This window comes from Giraffa tippelskirchi, chromosome 1 (genome assembly GCF_054371585.1).
Source record: "Giraffa tippelskirchi isolate mGirTip1 chromosome 1, T2T-mGirTip1v1.2.pri, whole genome shotgun sequence".
Classification (NCBI taxonomy): domain Eukaryota; kingdom Metazoa; phylum Chordata; class Mammalia; order Artiodactyla; family Giraffidae; genus Giraffa; species Giraffa tippelskirchi.
The window spans coordinates 170,470,903-170,495,804 of record NC_137275.1 but is presented as its reverse complement, the minus strand read 5'-3'; the positions used below and the strand labels follow the sequence as shown (position 1 = coordinate 170,495,804).

The 24,902-nt window shown below is 38.6% G+C and overlaps 1 protein-coding gene across 3 annotated transcripts in view; it reads right to left on the bottom strand.

The window, feature by feature from the left end:
• PCSK5 (proprotein convertase subtilisin/kexin type 5) overlaps nucleotides 1-24,902 on the bottom strand; it is a 490,556-nt gene that overhangs the window by 183,176 nt on the left and 282,478 nt on the right. For all 3 annotated transcript variants that reach the window (XM_081505747.1, XM_081505752.1, XM_081505755.1), the window contains exons 11-12: nucleotides 19,871-19,988; nucleotides 11,829-12,017 (exon numbers count right to left, since the gene is read on the bottom strand). In XM_081505747.1, coding sequence (XP_081361873.1) covers nucleotides 11,829-12,017; nucleotides 19,871-19,988 — 307 coding nt within the window. The remainder of the gene's footprint in view (nucleotides 1-11,828; nucleotides 12,018-19,870; nucleotides 19,989-24,902) is intronic.

Below are 24,902 nucleotides of genomic sequence, written 5' to 3'. Positions count from 1 at the left end.
GTAAATTATCCCAAATGAAAAGACCATGCCCATTAATATTGTCCAGTTCAGGAAGTGATGCCTGGAACTGCAGCCTAGATTCTGTCCTTCCAGTCTGTCCAATACTTTTCTAAGTTCCTAATTCCCTGTATGAAATCTTTTTCTGCTTGAACCATATCCAGTTACATTGGATATTATCTATCCTTGAGAGCAGATAAACACAAAGGTCACAAAAACTGGATGTTGATAGCTATTTATGACATGCAGTCAACTCTCCTTGCCTTAATTTCATGTTCACCAAGGAAACTGATGGCTATAATTTGAACTTCTGTGTGGTTCTTCCCATTGGGAGAAAAATATGCCCTTCTAAAAACAAAACCAGTTTAATCTCATTGTAACTAATACATAACAACTCTGATTTTTGTGTGTGTGTTATATAAATGTGTTTGAGGCTCCGTCTAAAATACCAGCTGGCTTCTCAAGCTGAAGGGTTGGATGGTGTAACTAGGGACTGTGTAAGGTAAGTGGCTGACACTTGGAGAAAAACAATAAACAGGAAAATCACCTGTTACATGTTCCTGAGCTCTTGAAAGAAGAAAAAAGTATTTTTATCAGCATTCTCAGTGTCCCATGTCCAGAAAATTGAGAAGGCTTAGTTAAAGTTGAACAGATCTCTTTACTAGAGAACACTGCAGATCTTTGGAATATTCATATATGTTTTGTGACTTTTTCATATAAGTTTTGAAAATCACTGCCTCTATTCATAACGAAGGAGGCTTTTTTTTGTTTTTTGTTTGGAATATCTATACACAATCTGTAAAACGTTACTTCTGAACAGAAGGGTGTGGTATTTCAACGAGGACCATGTTGGATCAGGCAGCTTTCCCTCATGCTAACTGAGATGGAAATGGTAGCTCCTTACATGAATGTCTTTCCATTGTAAATGATTTTCAATAGATCATGGGTGGTACACATACAGGAGATCCTACAATGCATGCATTATCACCGTAGGGCTTGTGTCACAAGTTAAAACTTGAAACTGGACTTGGCCAGGAAGAAATTGCTGGGCCATTAAACAACTGACTTACATATTGAGTCCTTCATGCAAAACCCAGAAAGTGTGTGTTGGCTGAAATGGAGACACAGAGGTAGAGAAGAAGGAATGTTTTCAAATAACCCTTCCTGCCAGAGAGACGTTACTGAAGCGAACATGTTGACACAGAAATGGATGGAGGCAGAAAATTGGTCTAGAACCACTTCTCAGCCCTTCTCAGTTCTAATTTAGGTCCCAGTTCATTGAGGCTGTTGTGCCATTTGAGAGCACTGAAACAACGTGTCACGGAATACCTTTCCAAGCGTGCTGAACTCAAAAGCAATTCCCAAACAGTTTAGACAGAACGCTTGGCTCACTGCCTCAGGTCCAGAAACTACAAAGGAGACTTGAGGCTGCCATCACATGAGGGGCAGTCTGGTTTCCACAACCTCAGCCAACTCTTAATTACTCACGGGTCGGTTATTTGACGCTGGGTTAGCAGACCCTATGCTTCCTCCCTTACACCCTTTCCTCTCCAACTCTGAACATCATTCCACTGCTATCAATCATTTTAAAATCACCTTTGGAATGAAAATTAAATGTAAACTAGTACCCAGAAGAGCTATCCATAATTCACTACTCACAAAAGTGTCTTAAAGCCCAAATATAAACGGGCTTTGTCTCTCTGGCTAAATGGTTCCCACCCTGGTCTCTTCATTTTATGCAGGGCTGGAATGCTCATTAATTTCATGTGGACATAAAAGTTGAGGAGAGGAATTAAAATGCAGCCAAACACGATCACTGCATTTTGCTAAAAGAGTTGATGAGGAGAGAAATAGACACTGATTGTTGTTGTTTCAACTAGCTGGGCATTGACTTTTCTAATCCCACCCTTTTATTTTTATTCCAATTCAATACTTAATCTATTCCCTATCTTTAGTACTGTACTGTTTAAAAACCTTGTGTTGTCTGCATGTAACAAAAGGTAACATAGGTAGCAGATGAGATTCGTGTTGCAAAGAATCTCAAACCAAGTGTCAAACCACTGGACACCACTATAGAGATTCTAATTGTGTGGTTGTTTATCAGCTAAGAGGTCCAGTGCTCTCTCTGAATGTCTGTGCTCTGCCAACAGTGAAGAAAACAGACACATGTCAGCATTATTAGTGTGGATCAGATGTTAATGAAGCAAGGCCAGTGTGCTGAAAGCTGGAGTAGATTAACTCCATGCCCGTGTCCATATCTCCTATTGCAGTGAAACCTTGTTCTGTCAATTTGACTTCATAATCGTGTGCTCACTGAAATGATATATGCATGCGGTGGCACAAATTATGCAGCCAGTTATTAAAATGGTGCCCCACAGCCCTATCCCTGTGAGCGGTTTTCAAATAAATTGCTTGGATGAAACCTGGTAGAAAGGACTGCCATTGAATGTAGTACATCCTTTTGAGGATTACTTAACTCAGGAAATAACTCATATAATTACTGTAAGCTTTTTTCCTCCCCTTTCACTTAAAGAGTCAGTCAAGGTGTCAGGGCTACCACGTGCTTCTATGATGTTATGGCAACTAAATAATAAGACATTTTATAACTACTGACAGCTATGTGTTATCATATTATTATTTCTCAAATGTAAATGGATATTAATTTCAGAATCATCCATGAGTTCCTAGACAGTATTTGTGTTCACCACAGAATTAGACATTAATCGAATATTTTGGGAAGTTCTCTTTTTTCTGTTTTCTTTTTTTAGTGCTTCATCACAATTTAACATAAAGCTGATAGAATGCGTAAAGCACTCATTTGGCTCAGTTGAAACTGAGCTTTTGATTTTCTTTAGATGTTTGCCTTTTGTAAGTTTTAAATAATTTGCTTCTGAAATAGGGTATTTAAAACATACTATTAAGTTTTTTGCTCTCTCCTAAATCATTTCTTTAAGAAATGTTGAGAGAGAGGTACTGGTTCTAGAAGTTTGGAATACCTAAAAACACGAGTTTCAAAATAAACTTTCAACTTTTATACTATTACTAACTTACCAACCCCCAAAGGCATTCATGCTTGTGGGTACATGATATAAGTACTTACTTAATCATCTTGAAGATTTATTCTTTAATAGCAGGCTTTATCTAAATATCTGGTTTACATTAGAAATGCCTTTGTAAGTGACTTTCACAGCACCCAGCAACATATTGCTCACAAGTCTTTTGGTGACATGAAAAGAAGAAGAATGTGTTTGAAAAAGTTGGGTGATCTTTTAAATCAGTGCTATTTAAAAATGTGATCTGCGGACAGGTCAGGAAGCTTCAGCGTCACCTGTGAGCTTATGAGAAATTCAGATCCATAGGCCTCTCCCAGACCTTTAGAATCAGCCTCTATGGGAGAAGGATCCAGTCATCTCTGTGTGATAGTCATTTGCAAGGTGTTTTGAAAACCACTGTGTGAATAAGGGTTAGAACTTACAAGTGCTTACTATACTCGGAGCTTACTGTATTATCTTATTTACTAGTAACAAACTTGTGAGGCAGATACAACTACGTCTGTTTTCTAGATGAAAAAAATCACTTTTCCAAAGCTGAACATAAAAACGGGTGACATCAAGACAACCACAGCTCTAACTCCAAAGGCTGTACTGTCTTGTGAATACAGAAAGAAGCTTTTTCTCAAGACTTCCCCTCATGTGATGGTGAGGCCTTGCTGGAACGTGAAAGTTCCACAGCAAAAGTGTAATTTTGACAAGTCATACCTGGATTTATATAGCAGGACTTTGCAAAATGTCAGTAGTCTGTCACTGAACATTTGGGCAGTGACAAAAATATTCAGGTAGAAACACGACAGTTAAACACAGTTAATTACAGAAACTATAGGTTGTACAGATGAGAAAGTATACCTTCTTTCCACTTAAGACCATAATTAGAACCAGAGATACACATCTGTAATCAAATTTAGAAAGAGAGGCAAAGTTTCAGCTTTCAGTCAGAGGCCAAAATCTAGAACAGAGAGCCAATATAGCTAAACTAAATCTAAAACTCAATGAGTTGATGAAAGTATGCGGGTATTTAGGGAAGAAAAAAAGCCAGGTTTTCATAATTCTAACAAATGCACTTGAAGGAAGAATGTGGTGGGACAGGCTTTCTGTAGGAAAATTTGTAGGCAGGATTTGAACATGTGGTCATATAAGGGGTTACATCTAAAGGTGCTTTAGGAATGGACTTGTGGACACAGTGGGGGAAGGAGAGGGTGGGATTAATTGAGAGAGTAGCACTGACATATATACATTACCATGTGCAAAAGAGATAACTAGTGGGAAGCAGCTGTATAGCATAGGGAGCTCAGCTCAGTGCTCTGTGATGATCCAGAGGGATGTGATGGGGGTGGTGGGAGGGAGGCTCAAGAAGGAGGGCATATATGTATACACGTGGCTGATTCACACTGCTGTACAGCAGAAATCAACACAACGTTGTAAAGCAATTATCCTCCAATTAAAAATAAATTTAAAAAATAAAAAGAAGCTCACTGCAACAACAATGATGAAATACACTTGCTCTTGTATCTATCATAAAGGGATCTAAGCCCACCTGGGTTCCCCTACCGCATTCCAGATCCCCACGGTCTCCCTAGAAGTAAAGCATTTGTGCTGATTATTTGGTTTGATTTTTTGTTAGGCAGGGTGGACAGGCCAGGAGGAGGAGCGGAAGGGTGGGAGGGCAGGAGAAAACAAAGGGAAGAGAAGGCACTAACTGTCCATTCCAGGATGGCTCTGTTTACCCACTAAATCCTCAACCTGACCTGCTAAGGGTGGTGCTGGGGCTTGCCTGCTGGGCTGATGGGGCACGCAGCTCGAGCTGGACTAGCTGTGAAGGCTGACGAGTGCCTTCCAGGGCTCAGCACCTGCAGATGCTCGGGTAAACCCTGCTTCCTGGAACAGCTGTTCTCCACAGGAGCTCTAGCAAGTGCCCAGCAGCCAGGATGGGGAGGCACTGAGGGGCTCCAGACGGCCCACATGGGCAACGTGTTCAGCGACTTTGCAAAAAAATCTGTTCCTGAGGAATTTCCATGGTGAAGGGCTGAGCAACACTGAAGACACTCCTTCCTGAAATGTCGAGGAAAATAAGGACTTTCGGAAAGCTAACTGTGGCCCCTTTGTTTCTGGAATTTACCGTTATGGATAGCATTTTCTGGCCCCAAGACTAGGACACAGGTTTTGTCAATACCAAAATGAAGATAATAAGGGAGGAGGGTTGCTGTCCTCTCAGCTTCCTTCCTAGCTTATTCTCCTCGTCTGCATGTCTAGTTAAGGGGAGATGCGTGTCATCATTAAGGGGAGATGACACCGAGTGAGCCTTGGATTCTGAGTCTGAGCTGGATTCAGTATCCTTCCTTCTCACAGAGGCCAATGCCTAGTCCATTGTCAAGAGTCGTGCCTCATGGAGAAACAGGAGAGGTCAAATAGGGATGACTCTGCCACCAGAGCTCGAACTCTTCATCTCAGATGACCCCACGAGGAAAACTTTGTGTTTTAAGCCTTTCAGAATTCCTGTCTTTTAACTGCACAGTGTTCTTTGTTTTACATGGTCCTCCTCAGAAATACTGACTTCTCTGAAAGAAAGATAAGTGTCCAATAGGGGAACTATTTATTGTCCTCGATAATAATCTCTGACACACAAATAAAATACTTAGGAATAAATTTGACCAAGGAGGTGAAAGACTTATACACTGAAAATTATAAAACATTAATAAAGGAAACTGAAGATGATTCAAAGAAATAGAAAGATATCTCATCTTTTGGATTAGAAGAATTAATATTGTTAAAATGACCATATTCTCCAAAGCAATCTACAGGTTTTATATGGTCCCAATCAAATGGTGGCTCAGACAGTAAAGAACCTGCCTGCAATGCAGGAGACCTGGGTTTGAACCCTGAGTTGGGAAGATTCCCCTGGAGAATGGAATGGCTACCCACTTCAGTATTCTTGCCTGGAGAATTCCATGGACAGAGGAGCCTGGTGGGCTATAGTCCATGGGTCTGCAAAGACTCATACACAACTGAATGACTAACACTTTCTATCAAATTACCCATGACATTTTTTTCACAGAACCAGAACAAATAACCCTAAAGTTTATATGGAACCGTAAAAGGCCCTGAATTGCCAAAGCAGTCCTAAGGAAAAAGAACAAGGCAGAAGGCATAACCCTTCCAGACTTCAGACAATACTACAAAGCTACAGTAATCAAAACAGTGTAGTATGGGCATAAAAACAAGCATATGTATCAACAGACTAGAACAGAGAGCCCCCAAAATAAACCCACACATCTACTGTCAATTAATCTTTGACAAAAGAGGCAAAAATATACAATGGAAAAAAATCTCTTCAGCAAGTGGGGTTAGAAAAGCTGGACAACTGCATGTAAAAATCAATGAAGTTATAACACACCCTCTCATCATACACAAAAATAAACTCAAAATGTCCTAAAGACTTAAACATAAGATGTGACATCATAAAATTCCTATAAGAGAACATAGGCAAAACATTCTCTGACATAAATCATTCCAATGTTTTCTTAGGTCAGTCTCCCTCGGCAGTAGAAATAACAATAAACAAATGGGACCTAATCAAATTTACAAGCTTTTGCACAGCAAAGGAAACCATAAACAAAATGAAAAGACAACCTACAGAATGGGAGAAAATATTTGCAAATGATGTGACCAAAAGGGCTTAATTTCCAAAATATGTTAACAGCTCATAAATTCAACAAAAAAACCAACCCAATTGAAAAATGAGCAGAAGACCTAAATAGACATTTCTCCAAAGAAGACATACAGATGGCCAATAGGCAGATGAAAAGATGGTCAACATCACTAATAGAGAAATGCAAAGCAAAACAACAATGAGGTATCACTTCATATCATTCAGAATGGCTATCATTAAAAAGTCTAAAATAAATGCTACAAAGAGTGTGGAGAAAAGGGAACCCTCCTACACTATTGGTGGGAATGCAAGTTGGTGCAGCCACTGTGGAAAACAGTATGGAGGTTCCTTAAACTAAAAATACAATTAACCATATGATCCAGCAATTTCATGCCTGGGCATATATCCAGAAAAAACTATAATTCAAAAAGATCATGCATCCCTGTTTGTAGCACCACTATCCACAATTGCCAAGACATGGAAAAAACCTATATGTCCATTGACAGATGAATGAATCAAGAAGATGTGGTACATATATACAGTGGAACCCTAGTCAGCCATGAAGAAGAACAAAATAATGTCATTTGCAGCAACATGGATGGACCTAGAGATTATCATACTAAGTGAAGTTGAGTCACAAAGAGAAAGGCAAATGCCGTATGAGATCACTTATATGTGGAGTCTAAAATATGACATAAATGAACCTATCTATGAAACAGAAACAGACATAGACTGCCCAGTAGACAGGAGGGTGGGGGACAGATGGACTGGGGATTTGGGATTAGCAGATGCAAACTATTACATATGGAATGGATAAACAACAAAGTCCTACTGTATAGCATAAAGAACTATATGCAATAGCCTATGATAAAACATAATGGAAAAGAATATAAAAAAGAATTTGTACATGTATGTGTGTGTGTGTGCATATATAACTGAATCATTGTTCTGTACAGCAGAAATTAACACAACATTGTGAATCAACTATACTTCAATTTAAAAAAATTAAAAGAATCTCTGACATACAAATTCCTTCTAAACCCTGACCTGGTCACCTTTTCCTTGAGGAAAGGTATTAGTGCCCAGCCCAGCAGGCCAACTTGAAGGCCACCAGGAGCAAAGCAGACCTTCCCCTCACCACCTGCCCATCCCTTGTTGATGCTTCTTGCCCTCAGCTCCCAGTCCTGGGCGTGTGCTTTGAAATAGGGCCAAGGTGAGAGGATACAGAGGCCTCTTTGCCAGGAGGTCAGAGACTGGGAAGTTCTGAAGAGAGATTTCCTCTTATAAAATTAGTTTTGGATATGCCAGAAAGAAAAACAATGCCAAAAGAAACCGTCTTGCCTTAGCTACCTCGGTAGGAGGGATTCTACTAGTGTCAAGTACAACAAGGATGGGGGAGCCCTGGAAGGTGGCCAGACTGGTTTGGGGACCAAGTGCAGCTGTTTTACATTTAAAAGGTCAGATGTTCATAGCAGTGTTTTGGGGAACTGTGGGCAAATGAATTCATAACATCCTTTTACATCCCTTATCTCCAGTCCCCTCCCTCCACTCCATTTTGTCTACCATTTTTTGGGGGGTGGCTACTTATCTTCAGCGCTGAGATGGAAGATAGACAAAAGAGCAACACTTCAAGAAATGCTCCAGCCCAAGAATATGTACTCTGCACGCAGACCTTATTCCCAGGGGGTCCCTATGGGACAGACTAAAGTGAACAATAAGATGGGTCACCGAGCGTCGAAAATGCCGGTTACTTTTCTTTGACACAAGTCAGGCATCACTTGGGGGTTCAGCACTTTGCAAAGAGCAAAGCGGATGCCTGCTGTTGAAGAATGCAGGAGGAACTGGAGCCAGTGACACTGTAATTCACCAAATGCCTGTCTTGGAATCTTTTGCTTCTCTGCTCACAAGTTTCCTCACTGAAGTCATTTCCAGGGAAGCCAACAAGAAATATTGAAATACGCAGGAGAGCCCAGAAAGGCTGAAGAGACTGAGTTTTCCAAGCAAACAACTGTGGGTAGACCGTTTTCCTACAATGAAGGGGGCTCCAGGGAGAAGAGTTGCACATGTGTGAAGCCAACCTTTGTACTTCACTGGGGTCACCTGGATACTCCCAATTCAATGCAAATGAACAGCTGTCAAGAAAAGAAAAAAGAAATCAAGAACAAGGTCTTCCCTGGCTTAGATAACAACAGCTGGTGTGACCTCCCTTAATCATAGAATTGTGCATCTGAAGGCCTTGTTGCTGAAGGGAAGCCTCAGGCAGGTAGTAGCAAGACCTGGCAGCAGCTGAGATCCCTGACTGCACAGGGAGGAGGGTGTGTCCAGTGACTGGACGCCAAAGCATCCTTCAGTTTCTCACAGCTGCATATGCTGATCCTGGCAAAGTTTCACTTCATAGAACACGAAGCCCAGGTTACCTCATGCCCTAATGAAAGATGTTAGGTTTTAGGGACGAACACAAGAAAATCTCCAAGAACAGAAATAAAATGCAATGAGAGCCTCTAGAAATGCTCTTGCTTTCTCTTTTTCTTACAGTCCTACAGCAGATGAATTTGGAGATTTTGAAAAGCCACTGAGAGTTCCTCAGTCTCACTTTCAGCTCTGCAGGCCTGCATTGGACTTGGCCCCTCAACTCGTCTGGGCTGTTGTCAGTGTCCTACCAGAGATCACCACTGTTGTGGACACCTGACATGTGGACAGGTGGTCCTGTCGACATAAAAGTTTGGCTTTCATTTGGACTGTATAGGCCTTTGACAGTAAGGTTTTTGCTCCTATTAAATGTTCCTCTTGGAGAAAAACATCAAATAAAGAAACTTTTAGGCTTCTGACTGTGGCTTGTAGTTTGGAACCATAATGGGAATGGAGTGTATAAGAAAACCTGGCCTTTCCCCATCTGGTCCCACTTGCTGACAAGTATCGCCCACCCATGATCCCAACCACTCGAAAAGCCAATGGAGCAAAAGAAAACTTGTGCTAGAATATTCTGGCCTTTCAGCAGGATCCTGGAAATACAATTACCTGCTGGAGAAATGTTTGAAGGGAGTGGAGAGAATAGAAGAGGCTACAAAGAGAAAGTGAGTGTTCCCTTGGCCAAAAAAGACTAAAGGGTCAACCTTTAAATAGTGGTTAGGAAACTACTGCCAGCCCTCAAACTAAATCCGGCCCTTGTCCTGTTTGTATAAATAAAGTTTTATTGGAACAGAGCCATGCACATTCATTTATGTTGTTTACAATGACTTTTGTACTCTAACGGCAGAATTGAGGAGTGGTAACAGATGCATGACCTGCAAAGCTTGAAACATTTACTAACTGAATCTTTGTAGGAAAAAATATGCCAAATTCTTTTTTAAAACAGATAGAATTTCCTTTAACTTTGGAAAGTGCTCAGGCAAGTGAAAGTGAAGTCGCCCAGTCGTGTCTGACTCCTAGCGACCCATGGACTGCAGCCCACCAGGCTCCCCCGTCCCTGGGATTCTCCAGGCAAGAACACTGGAGTGGGTTGCCATTTCCTTCTCCAATGCATGAATGTGAAAAGTGAAAGTGAAGTCGCCCAGTCGACTTGTAGCGACCCCATGGACTGCAGCCTACCAGGCTCCTCCATCCACGGGATTCTCCAGGCAGGAGTACTGAAGTGGGTTGCCATTGCGCATTCAGTTAATCTGCAACAAATGCCAGCAGACATTTAGGGGCCAGGAAGACCATCTCAGAGGCCTAAAGAGTCAGTGTTCTGCATTTCTTGTATAGGATAAAGAACAACAGGTGGCCTTTAACTTTTCTGTGGCATCCTTTTAATATTACACAAATCCTAAGTGTTACACTGTTTCATGCCAATAAATTCTAGGCAGCTCCATACTTTGTTTATGTGTGAGCAGTGAGAGCTATGCCCATCTCATCATGACATCTAAGTGGCACCCCTCACTGAAGTTCTTAGGGTAGTAAGAAATTAAAGAACAGCTGTATATTTTTAATTAATGTTTTTTTTTTAATCTACACCCAGGAGTGGAATTGCTAGGTCATATGGTAGTTCTATTTTTAGTTTTTTGAAGAACTTTCATACTATTTTCTAGTTGCTGCACCAATTGAGATTCCCACCAACAGTGTACAAGAATTTCTTTTACCCCACATCCTCACCAACATTTGTTATTTGTATTCTTTTTGATGATAGCAATTCTGACAGGTGTGAAGTGATATTCATTGTGGTTTTGATTTGCACTTCTCCTGATGATTAGTGATGTTGAGCACCTTTTCATGTACCTGTTGGCCATCTACATTTCCTCTTTGGAAAAATGTTTATTTAGTTCTTCTGCCTATTTTTTAATCATGTTGTTATTCAAGAAAATAAGTAGACCCCAATGTTCATAGCAGATTATTTACAATAGCTGAGATATGGAAGCAACCTAAGTGTCCACTGAAAGATGAATGAATAAAGAAGCTGTGGTATAAGTGTGTGTGTGTGTATATATGTATATATTGGAGAAGGAAATGGCAACCCACTCCAATATTCTTGCTTGGAAAATTCCATGGACAGAGGAGTCTGGTGGGCTACAGTCCATGGGGATGCAAAGAGTCAGCTGTGACTGAGCATATATATGTATACATACATACATCTCTATATAGATACACACACACATACATACATACATGGAATACTACTCAGGCATAAAAAATTTTGTCATTTGCAGCAACATGGATGAACTTGGAGAGCATTATACTAAGTGAAATAAGTCAGAGAAAGACAAACACTGTATATCTTACATGTGGAATCTAAAACTACAATAAACTAGTGAATATAGGAAAAAAGTAGAGACATATATAGAGAACAAATTAGTGGATGGGGTTGGGAGTGGTAATATATAGGTGGGGGAGTGGGAGGTACAAATTATTGGGTATAAGACAGGCTCATGGATGTATTGTACCACACAGGGAATATAGCCCATATTTTGTAAAAACTGTTAATGGAAAGTAATCTTTAAAAATTGTATTAAAAATCATGATTTTGTAATATTTGTACATGCCCAATCTTCAACTTCATAAAAAGTGTAAAAAAAAAAAGAAGAACTGCTGATTTTTCTTTTTCCAGCTTAATGAGTAGCTGAGTGCACACTGACGGTCAGGGGCCATGACCGTACCTGTTGGCCAAAAGCTGGGACCTGGTTCCTGAGGGCGAGGTTAGGTAGATGGCCAGGTCTCCCCTCCTGGGGTGGGTGATGGTGATGCGCACGACTACATGCTCCAGGTAGTTGACGTGATGATTGGGGTTGTCAGAGCAGCCTGAAGCTTTGTAGATGGAGCGCACTGCACTGTTGGGGCGAATCGTCCTGCAACAGAGAAGAAGTTTGAGCAAAGTGCACAGCAGAGCTCGACTGAGTGAACCTGCATGCCTGGCAGGACTACATGATGTAAGATAAGCAGTGGGTGCTGAATACTAAAGGACCAGTCCCTTACCCACATGATTAGGTTGCTTAAAGGAGTAATCCTGCTTGGACTGTGAGAAAGATGTAAATGAGAGGAAAGGGGAATTTAAGGTGTCTTTGATCTTCATGAAGGCAGTGGATATCGACCTTGTTAAAACAGATTACTAGGCTCTGGAACTGGAATTCCTGGGGTGGGTCATGAATGAGCATTTCCAGTAAGTTCTCCAGTGACAGTGATGTTGCTGATCTATGGAATCCACTTTGTGTACCACCAGTATAGGGGACTTGTGGACTACTATGACCTTGGTTCAAATCCCTGGTCTACCATTTTCTTGCTCTATAAACTAAGAAGAGCCCACTCTTCCTCTTGCCTACAAGGTCCTGTCTCCTTCCCAAACTTCTTCCTGTACCTCTGTGCCCTCTGAAGACTGGGTTCCAGCCACACCAGCACTGGCTGAGTTCTGGGATAATTCAAGTTTCCCAGCTCAGGGACCCTGCATCTGCTACTCTGCCTCTAGTGCTTTTTTATTGCTGTTGCTATGGCTGACTCGTCTTTCATGATCAAAGCTCAAATTTCACTCTCTAAGGCCATCATTGAACCATAGAAAAATCATGTTCCCTACCTTTCATTTTCTACCCTTTTTACTTTTATAATTTGTAATTATCTATTTATTGTATTATTTTGGTTTGACTTTCCCAATAGACTGTAAGTTCCATAAATGTGCAAGCATTTCTTATTCCTGTTTCTATCCCTAATATCTAGCCCCGTTCCTTTTTTTAATTTATGTTGTATCAAAGGATAATTGCTTTAAAGAATTTTGCTGTATTCTGTCAAACCTCAACATGAATCAACTACAGACATACATATATCCCCTCTCTTTTGAAACTCCCTCCCATCTCCCTCACCATCCCACCCCTCAAGGTTGATACAGAGTCTGTGTTTGAGTTTCCTGAGCCATACAGCAAATTCCCGTTGGCTATCTATTTTATAGATGGTAATATAAGTTTCCATGTTACTCTTTCCATAAATCTCACCCTCTCCTCCCCTCTCCCCATGTCCATATGTCTATTCTCTATGTCTGTTTCTCCAATGTTTCTCTGTAAATAAATTCTTCACTACCATTTTTCTAGATTCTGTATATATGCATTAGAATACAGTATTTATCTTTCTCTTTCTGACTCACTTCACTCTGTATAATAGGTTCTAGGTTCATCCATCTCATTAGAACTGACTCAAATGCATTCCTTTTTATGGCTGAGTAATATTCCATTGTGTATATGTACCACAACTTCTTTATCCATTCATCTGTCAGTGGACATCTAGGTTGCTTCCATGTTCTAGCTATTGTATTAGTGCTGCAATGAACAGTGGGACATGTGTGTCTCTTTCAATTTTGGTTTTCCCAGGGTATATGCCTAGGAGTGGGATTGCTAGGTCATATGGTGGTTTTATGCCTAGTTTTTAAAGTAATCTCCATACCATCTTCCATAGTGGCTGTATCAATTTACATTCCACCAACAGTGCAAGAGAGTTCCCTTTTCTCCACACCCTCTCCAGAATTTATTGTTTGTAGACTTTTTGATGATGGCCATTCTGACCGGTGTGAGTGATATCTCATTGTAGTTTTGATTTGCATGTCCTTAATAATGAGCAATGTTGAACATCTTTTCATGTGTTTGTTAGCCATCTGTATATCTTCTTTGGAGAAATGTCTGTTAGGTCTTTTTTCCACTTTTTGATTGGGTTGTTTGTATTTCTGGTATTGAGTTGAATGAACTGCTTGTATATTTTAGAAATTAATCCTTTGTCAGTTGTTTCATTTGCTATTATTTTCTCCCATTCTGAGGATTGTCTTTTCACCTTGCTTATAGTTTCCTTTGCTGTGCAAAAACTTTTAAGTTTAATCAGGTCCCACTTGTTTACTTTTGTTTTTATTTCCATTACTCTAGGAGGTGGGTCATAGGGGATCTTGCTTTGATTTAAGTCATCGAGTATTCTGTCAATGTTTTCCTCTAAGAGTTTTATAGTTTCTGGTCTTACATTTAGGTCTTTAATCCATTTTGAGTTTATCTTTGTGTATGGTGTTAGGAAGTGTTCTAAATTCATCTTTTTACATGTAGTTGTCTAGCTTTCCCAGCACCACTTATTGAAGAGGCTGTCTTTGTCCCCTTGTATATTCTTGCCTCCTTTGTCAAAAATAAGGTGCCCATAGGTCCATGGGTTTATTTCTGGGCTTTCTATCTTTTTCCATTGGTCTATATTTCTGTTTTTGTGCCAGTACCAAACTGTCTTGATGACTATAGCTTTGTAGTATAATATGAAGTCAGGAAGGTTGATTCCTCCAGCTCCATTCTTCTTTCTCAAGACTGCTTTGGCTATTTGGGATCTTTTGTGTTTCCATATGAATTGTGAAATTTTTTGTTCTAGTTCTGTGAAAAATGCCCTTGGTAATTTGATAGGGGTTGCATTAAATCTGGAGATTGCATTTGGTAGTATAGTCATTTTCACAATATTGATTCTTCCTACCCAGGAACATGGAATATCTCTCCATCTGTTTATGTCGTCTTTGATTTCTTTTATTAGTGTCTTACAATTTTCTGTGTACAGTTCTTTTGTCTCCTTAGGTAAGTTTATTCCTAGATATTTAATTCTTTTTGCTGCAATGATGAATGGGATTGATTCCTTAATTTCTCTTTCTGAATTTTCATTGTTAGTGTATAGAAATGCAAGTGATTTCGGTGTATTGATTGCGTATCCTGCAAATTTTCTAAATTCAATGATTAGCTCTAGTAATATTCTTATACTATCTTTAGGGTTTTCTATGCACAGTATCATGTCATCTGCAAACAGTGAGAGCATTACTTCTTCATTTCCAATCTGGATTCCATTTATTTCTTTTTCTTCTCTGATTGCTGTAGCTAGGACTTCCAGAACTATGTTGAATAATAGTGATGAAAGTGGACACCCTTGTTTTGTTCCTGATCTTAGGGGGAATGCTTTCAGTTTTCACCATTGAGAATAATGTTTGCTGTAGGCTTATTATATATACCTTTACTATGTTGAGGTAGGTTCCTTCTATGCCCATTTTTTGAAGAGTTTTCATCTTAAATGGGTGCTGAATTTTGTAAAAGGCTTTTTTCTGCATCTATTGAGATGATCATATGGTTTTTATCTTTCAATTTGTTAATATGGTGTATCACATTGATTGATTTGCATATATTGAAGAATCCTTGCATCCTGTAAATAAACCCAACTTGATCATGGTGTATGAGCTTTTTGATGTGTTGCTGAATTCTGTTTGCTAAAATTTTGTTGAGGATTTTTGTATCTATGTTCATCAGTGATATTGGCCTGTAGTTTTCTTTTTTTGTATTGTCTTTGTCTGGTTTTGGTATCAGGGTGATGGTGGCCTTGTAGAATGAGTTTGGAAGTGTTCCTTCCTCTGCAATTTTTTGAAAGAGTTTTAGGATAGGCATTATTTCTTCTCTAAATGTTTGACAGAATTCTCCTGTGAAGCCATCTGGTTCTGGGCTTTTGTTTTTTAAGAATTTTTGGATCACAACTTCAATTTCAGTGCTTGTAATTGGGTTGTTCATAATTTCTATTTCTTCCTGGTTCAGTCTTGGAAGACTTAACTTTTCTAAGAATCTGTCCATTTCTTCCAGGTTATCTGTTTTATTGCCAGATAGTTGTTTATAATAGTCTCTTATAATCCTTTGTCTTTCTGCATTGTCTGTTGTAACCTCTCCTTTTTCATTTCTACTTTGTTGATTTAATTCTTCTCTCTTTTTCTTGATAAGTCTGGCTAAAGGTTTGTCACTTTTGTTTATCTTCTCAAAGAATCAGCTTTTAGTTTTATTAATCTTTACTATTGTTTCTTTTTCATTTATTTCTGCTCGGATCTTTATGATTTCTTTCCTTCTACTAATTTTTGGGGTTTTTTATTCTTTTTTCAGTTATTTTAGTTGTAAAGTTAGGTTGTCTACTTGATGTTTTTCTTGTTTCTTGAGGTAGGATTGTATTGCTATAAACTTCCCTCTTAGAACTGCTTTTGCTGCATCCCATAGGTTTTGAGTTGTCATCTTTTCATTGTCATTTGTTTCTAGAAATGTTTTCATTTCCTTTTGATTTCTTCAGTAACCTGTTGGTTATTTAGAAATGTGTTGTTTAATCTCCATGTGTTTGTGTTTCTTACACTTTTCTTCTTGTAATCAATATCTAGTCTTATAGCATTGTGGTCAAAGAAGATGCTTGATACAATGCCAGTTTTCTTAAATTTACTGAGGTTTGATTTGTGACCCAAATATGATCTATCCTGGAGAATGTTCCATGTGCACTTGAGAAGAAGGTGTATTCTTCTGCATTTGGATGGAATGTCCTGAAGATATCAATGAGATCCATCTCATCTGATATATCATTTAAGACTTTTGTTTCCTTATTAATTTTCTGTTTTGATGATCTGTCCATTGGTGTGAGTGGGGTGTTAAAGTCTCCTACTATTACTGTGTTACTGTCAATTTCTCCTTTTATGTCTGTTAGTGTTTCTCTTATGTATTGAGGTGCTCCCATGTTGGATGCATAGATATTTACAATTGTTATGTCTTCCTCTTGGATTGATCCCTTGATCATTATTTCGTGTCCTTTCTTATCTCTTGTAATCTTCTTTATTTTGAGATCTATTTCGTCTGATATAAGGATTGCTACTCCAGCTTTCTTTTGCTTCCCATTTCCATGGAATATATTTTTCCATCCTCTCACTTTCAGTCTATACGTGTCTTGAGGTCTGAAGTGGGTTTCTTGTAGACAGCATATATATGGGTCTTGTTTTTGTATCCATTCAGCTAGTCTGTATCTTTTGGTTGGAGCATTTACATTTAAAGTAATTATCGATATATATGTTCCTATTGCCATTTTCTTAGTTGTTTGGGGTTGATTTTGTAGATCTTTTGTTTTCTCTTGTATTTCTTGACTATATAAGTATTTAACATTTGTTGTAAAGCTGGTTTGGTGGTACTGAATTCTCTTTTGCTTGTCTGAAAAGCTTTTTATTTCTCCATCATTTTTGAATGAGATCCTTGCCAGGTCCAGTAATCTTGGTTGTATATTTTACCCTTTCAGTACGTTAAATATATCCTGCCATTCCCTTCTGGCCTGCAGCGTCTCCGCTGAAAGATCAGCTGTTAAGCATATGGGGTTTCCCTTGTATGTTACTTGTTGCTTCTTCCTTGCTGCTTTTAATAATCTTTCTTTGTGTTTAGTCTTTGTTAGTTTGATTAGTATGTGCCTTGACATGTTTCTCCTTGGGTTTATCCTGTATGGGACTCTTCGTGCCTCTTGGACTTGATTGGCTATTTCCTTTTCCATGTTGGGGAAATTTTCAACTATAATCTCTTCAAAAATGTTCTCATACCCTTTTTTTTTCTCTTCTTCTTCTGGAACCCCTATAATTCGAATGTTGGTGCGTTTTGATATGGTCCCAGAGGTCTCTGAGACTGTCCTCAGCTCTTTTCATTCTTTTTACTTTAGTCTGTTCTTCAGAAGTTATTTCCACCAATTTATCTTCCAGTTCACTGATTTGTTCTTCTGCTTCAGATACTCTGCTATTGATTCCTTCTAGAGCATTTTTACTTTCAGTAATTGTGTTGTTTGTCTCTATATGCTTATTCCTTAATTCTTTTAGGTCTTTGTTAATTAATTCTTGCATTTTCTCCATTTTGTTCTCAAGGTTTTTGATCATCTTTACTATCATTATTCTGAATTCTTTTTCAGGTAGTTTGCCTATTTCTTCTACATTTATTTGGACTTCTGTGTTTCTAGTTTGTTCCTTCATTTCTGCAGTATTTCTCTGCCTTTCCATTATTTTTTTTTAAGTTATTGTGCTTGAAGTCTCCTTTCCCAGGCTTCAAGGAAATTTGAATTCTTTCCTTGATGAAGGTTGAATTCTTTCTTTTGGTCTCTGCCCTCCTAAAATTGGTCCAGTCGTTGTGTGAGCTTCGTATAGGGTAACATTTGTGCAGAGATTTTGTTTTTTTGTTTGTTTTTCCTCTGATGGGCAAGGCTGAGTGAGGTGGTAATCCTGTCTGCTGATGACTGGGTTTGTATTTTTGTTTTGTTTGTTGTTTAGATGAGGCATCCTGCACAGGGTGCTACAGGTGTTTGGGTGATGCAGGGTCTTGTATTCAAGTGGTTTCCTTTGTCTGAGTTCTCACTATTTGATACTCCCTAGTCTTGGAGTCTGGAGAAGGAAACGGCAACCCACTCCGGTGTTCTTGCCTGGAGAACCCCAGGGACCGGAGGAGGCTGGTGGACTGCCGTCTTTGGGGTCACACAGAGTGAGACATGCCTGAAGCAACTTAGCAGCAGCAGCAGCAGCAGCAGTCTCGGAGTCAGTGCTCCTATTCCAAAAGCTCAGGCCTTGATCTCTGGGGCACATGTTCCGTGCCGAACAGCCTCAGAAGCTTCAGGCTCAGCATCTTGAAGTTGGGCCTGGAAGACTGGTGGGTGACAGCTGGTCCTTGTCACCAGGCCTTGCTCAAAGCTCTGACATGGCTCTGGGTGCCTCTGGCCAGCCGGGTCTGAGCCGCTTCACTGGGCTCTGAGGGTCCCAGGCATCTGGCATAAAGGGCGCAGGGATGCAGCACATGCAGGAGGAGATCTGCACTCCTCCTGGCTGCGTGTGCCACAGTCCCATTCTTGATATCCAATAAATGCAAGAAAAATAGATGCTGAATTGGTAAATGAAATTTGTGTAAAAATAAACAATTATTCCATTTGATCTCATTTCTTCATTTGTCAAAAAGGAATAAAACCCAAGTTGTTATCAACTTTTAAGAAGAAAACACACATTAAGTTGCTAGGGCTTGACCTGTAGTAAGAACTCAATAAATACTGGTTAACTTTTTACTCCTTTATGTATTTTTTCATATTCTTTGCTACAAATGGGTAGAATGAGAAAATAATTTAGTCCATTTATTTCTGCTTCCTAACAGTTTCCTCAAGAATTATAATGGCTCTGTTCTTATTACAAACCAAAGTTCATAAGTACTTTTCTGAGCTAACTCTCTATAAAAAGAAAGCCAAAAGCAAAATACTAATAAAATCACTATAATAAATCCTAATTCTTCAAATTCAGTGCCTAGGAGAGACTTCACTATCACTTGGTAAATCCTGTTGAACAGCCTCCAGGTATGTGTGCCTGAAACAGGACAGTAGGCCCTGGAATCTGAGTAAAGTGCAATCTCATTTACTGTGCATCCTGCATCACTCTCAGAAAACTACATGGTAAGTAGCTAAGTTTTCAGAACATAAGGTTTAGTTCTGGGGGTATAACAACTTATGGGAAATACTTCTACCAACAAACAGAAATACTGACAGAGTAGAAACTTGAAGAATATCCACCTGTAAGGAAGGGTTCTCTCATCCCCTTATAAAATATGCTTTTCTTTTAAGGATCCTTGGCTTATACTAGTGGGCTTTCCAGGTGGCTCAGATGATGAAAAATCCACCTGCAATGTGGGAGACCTGGGTTCCATCCTTAGGTTGGAAAGATCCTCTGGAGGAGGGCATGGCAGGTTATACTACTAGGGATTTAACAGTTTAGGGTCTTAGACATTCTATTAAGATTTTATAATCACATTAGAAAAAAACTACACAAACTACTAGTTTTCATGTGCAACACAGGGCTGTCTCGAGACATCTGCATGGGCCAGCTCTCTTTTAGGGAATGGTCACACTGTCTGCTTGCAGAAAGCATTACTTGATTTGTCGGTCTGTGCTCTCCACACACACGTGCTGCTGGGGAACAGTGGTCCACTTCTCCGCCTCCATCACCATGGCTTCTGCATCCATCAGTCCAAATCCATAGAGATGGCTCACTACAGAAGGCAAGAAGTTGGTCAGCTTTACCATGGTTGGTAGCAACCTATGCTATATATGTTGACTTATAATTTCACTCTGTAGAAAAGCCAGACACAACCCAATGGGAGCCAAGCTTTCCTTCTAGCAACAATTAAAAAACAAATAAAACAAGTAAATAATCAAAAGAAGAAAATAAGATGAATGCATATTATTCACTGAATATGTATTATAACTAGTAACAGAACTACCATTTATGAATCGTTGCTACATGGCAGGTACTAGTCCATATTTTTACATTTAATCCTCCTAACAATCTTAAGATGTTAGTGCCATTACTATTATCACTCATGGATGAGGAGAAAGAAATTTGGCTGAGACTGACTAGCAGCTCAGTGGTTGAGCCAAATTCTAACCCACAAAGATTTACTCCCAGGCTCCATTGTTAACCACTTGTATTCAAGTGATAACACCATCCCATTTGTAAATAATTAGTAGGTTTAAAGAGTACATAACTTCTCTTAGTGCAGTCAGAACTAACATGCAAGAAATATAAATTTTCTGACATATCTAGTTTTTTGGTTGAAAATCCTAGAAGACATAAACCATTACCTTTCCTTTAGCATATGAAAAATTTATTAAAGTTTATGCATGAAATATTTGGAGGCTTCTAAACTTTCATGACACCTTCTTATCCTCGGATGTTGTAAACTTTTAGTTCTCAATGAGAATATCTATTGATCTAAAGCTAAATTTGACTTAACTTTCTCAGAAACTTTACTTATATATAGGAAAATTTAATGGTGATACAGTGATACCTACATTTGCAACTCTTTCTAAAAATACTTTAAAATCCCAGTTGAATACATAAAATCTCCACCTTGCATTAAACTTTTATATCTTTATATTTAACACAAAGTCATACTTTGGCCTGTAGTTCCCTCACTGATCCTCTCTGCAAAGTCAAACTCTATTCTTTTAAGTTCCTGAAGCCTTAGCTAGTCTATCTTCTTCTTGAAATAGTCTCTGGCCAGTAAGAGTCAATTCATATTTACTGAATTTCAACCATCTGTGATGAGTGAACTTTTCCTCTTTCTAAACCTATAACTTTGTCAGTCCACCTGCCCTTCTGCCCATAGCCATCCATCCATCCATTTATCTATGCATCCATCCATCTGTCCAACATTTCTTGAGTGTCTTCTATATATGAGGCATTGTACTATGCACTGCACTTTTTACCTATGTCATCAATTGAATTGCTAATTAACTCTGTCAGTATGTCTTTTTTTAACCCCAAATGTATTACAAACTGCTTGATGGTGGCAACTAGGATTTATATTTCTTTATATGTTTCATGGAAGTTATCAGAACTTTATATACATGAGAGGAAGTTATAGCATATAAGATAGGAAAACTGTGCTAGGATTCAGAAATACTGTTCCATTTTCTGCTATTTGCTAATCATATAACTCTTGGCAAACAAGATAAAATGTCTAACCGACAATTTTCTTGTTTGGGGATATTATCTATCCCATCACCATTACTAAATTGATTATTACTATATATCCCACATGAGGAAATCTGTGTAAAGAACTATACAAATGGAAGGGCTCATTATTATATCAGGTACTCAGCTAGGCAGGACATGCTGAATAAAACAGAATAAAAGTACTCTGCTATGGCAAAGATACATGTAGAATCTACACATGTATATGTAGAATATACATGTACTTTTGCAACTATTATAAATGATATTTTTCTTAATTAAAAAATAATGTATGTTCATTGTAAAAACTTGTAAATACATCCAGAAAAGAATAAATAAAATAAAACTCATCAATGACCTATCACAAATTGGTAACTGCTATTCACAAGTCTATTTAGTTTTAGTTACATAATATTACATGAGGCAAGTTTGCCTCCTTAATTTGAAAAGATACAGAGTAACACACATATAATAGAGGAGAAATGTCAAATTTGGGATTAAGGAAACCAAGTTGTGGAGCTCTTTTGTTAAAGTTCATTGAAATCTTATGTTGTCACTTATCACTTAACGACAGTCTATATCATTTCACCATGAATATTCAAAAGTATTTTCTTGCCCCGGAGGAATCAAAATTATTGACAAAGACACAATGCGAGGCTCTCTAATTCTGCATGGTACCCACATATCCCCAAGTCAGTGTCAAGTGATTTTAAACCAGTATAATTTATAATTTAATCTCAGTTTAGGGAAATAAGATGAGAGATTTGATTGGTATGAAGGGGGTGGGGAAGAGGGTGAGGGGGTGGGTTTGGGGAGGGTAAGGACTTTGAATAGTCTGCAAAATGGGTGTCTCGGCCCCAGCTCAGCTTTGCACACTGCCCTTCCCCACCTCTCCACCCCCAATAATTGTCAACTTAACAACCTTTAGGACATAAATTAACACAGAGCTGTCAAATACAACAAACACTTCATGCCTGTTAAACAACCACTTGAGTTAAGTAGAAAAGCACCTTGAGTCTTTATGAAGGCTGTAAATTGTTTCCTTTTCCGACTCAATTCCTACTCTCCAGAGACAAGGTCTGTTCATGCAATCCTCAAAGGAGGTGTTCAGAACAGAGGCTGAGTAGCTCCAGTTAAACTACAGACTGGCGAGTCAACAGAAAAAAATGTTTATTAATAGAATATTAATAAACAGGGAAATTAGATCAGTGAAGGCCACCGAATCACTAATGGAGACTTGCAGCATTTTAAAATATCTTAATATACTTGAAATTGAGACTCTGTCCACAATCATGATACACAGCTGAAGGAAAAAAAATGAAATAAATTTTTTTTCTTTTTTGGGGGGGAGGAGACGCAGTGCCAGCAATGTATCAACTCTCTTCTGAATGCAGTTAGTTTTTGGTTTTTGGTAAATACTAAAGAGAAAATAATTACACAATAAATGTGTTGGGCAGATAAACTCCTTCAAAACATGGTGTTAACAGGGAAAATAGCCATTAAATGGTTTGAAAGCTCTAGTAGTTTTATGAGATATAAGTGACATGTAATAATTTTTTATATGACATGAAGTTTCACACTCTAAAATTAACTTATAAATTCAGAACATGTGTTTTTTTGTTTGTTTCTGTTTTGGTGACCATCTGAATCACATCTCGCTCATCACACTGTTACCATTGTTACCGTGCCACATGGGGTATGATTTCTCTTCCCTGACTGCAGAGCTTCTGGCTTAGAGAAGAGGTTCCAAATGTATTTGTGAAGTAAATGAATGTAACGGATCTGAGAAACTGTATTTAATTCACCAAGTGGCATAAAGTGTTTACAGGAGAATTGTAAGGGGGAATTAGGAGGCCTGTTCTTTTTGTTACAGACTCCTATAAACTCATCATTAATAACTAAAAATGCATCCTAGTATAGAGCCAATATTCCCACTTTAAAAAATTTTTACAATTACCTGTATATAATATGCCATGCAAACAACTGGTTGTGATATGACCATCCCATAACTAAAATAGTTTTATCTATGCACATTTCTCATGCCACGACCTGAGCCTGAAAATAACTTTATGATGATCAAGTGGAATCTCTCCTTGAAAGCACTGTGCCAAATGCAAAATTTTATGGATTCAGTATTTAGAAAGACATTGAGGGAACAAAGCATGTATACAGACTAAATATCTTGAAGCACAGCTATGAAATACCTATCATAGCTTGGACTAGTCAGGTGGACAAGCAAAGAGAGGAAGATAGATGATGTTCCCGGGAGGTATATTTTCATTTTCTGATGAGACTAGAAGTGCCGAGAGGAGCTAGTCATTAAATACACAAGTAAATAATGGCATAGTTCAAAAGCAGATACAGTTGATTTAGACAGGAGTACTAGCTATGAGACCTAAAAAAGTCAATTCTAAAGAAAAGTTAGAAAACTTAGTAGAAAAATAAAAATTGGAATTTTCGGGCACAGGAAGTTATAACCAGGGAATTTGATGTATCCTTACTGATGCCAGCTATTTTAAACCCTTTAAAAAGAAATATCACACTGATTGGCTATTTCATGATAACTCTAAATGGGTATTAGTAAAGCCCTGTCTAACATAATAAAGGAATTGATTGGAACAAAGTTTGTTTGTTTTTTAACTTTTTTGAGCTCCCTGGAGTAATAAGGCTTTGTGCTACTAGCTGTTGGATATACAGACAATGCTATGTAGCAACCAGAAGGGCAAATGACAACAAAAAAGACTATGAGAGATTTAAAATTTTGCCCGTGACTGCAAAAAATACAACTAAGTGACAGCTATCCATTCCTGAGCACTTAGTATAAAAGTATAGTCAGTTTCTTCCATTGGGGAAATCATTTCTTATGACTAGTTTGACTAAACGTCTAGGTTTACCCAATGTTGTCCTGGTTTGAGCACAGAATTCCTATGTCCTGGAGAAACTCCTTATTCACAGGCAAACCAGGTGAGTAGCCACCCCATGTGGAACTGAGGGAGTATGGAGAGGCACTGAACTCACATCTTTTAATATTAACAGCCTAGTAACTAGGAGGTAGCTGTACAGGCATACTGAACTTTGTATTTGTTGAGATGCATTCAATCATCAAAATATAAAATGTGGTTGATAAATTAGGTTCGATTACTCAATTGTTAGAAAGGGACAGTTTCAATACACTTCACCGATATAAGCTAAGAATTTATCCCATTAATTATGATATCACTTGTGTGGTTTGGAGTACCTTCTATGGTCAACACAATGAGGCTCCGAAAGAAACAGAAAATGCTATGAGTTCTCAGACTGCCAGGGGATGAGATAAGAATAGCTCTATGATTTCACTAAGAAACCAAAGTGGTAACTGTGTATGAAAGACTTCAAAAGTCAAGAAAAGAAATCAGTAAAAAAAAAAAAAAAAAGATAATGGATAAAAAGCTACCAATAGAGCCTGCTC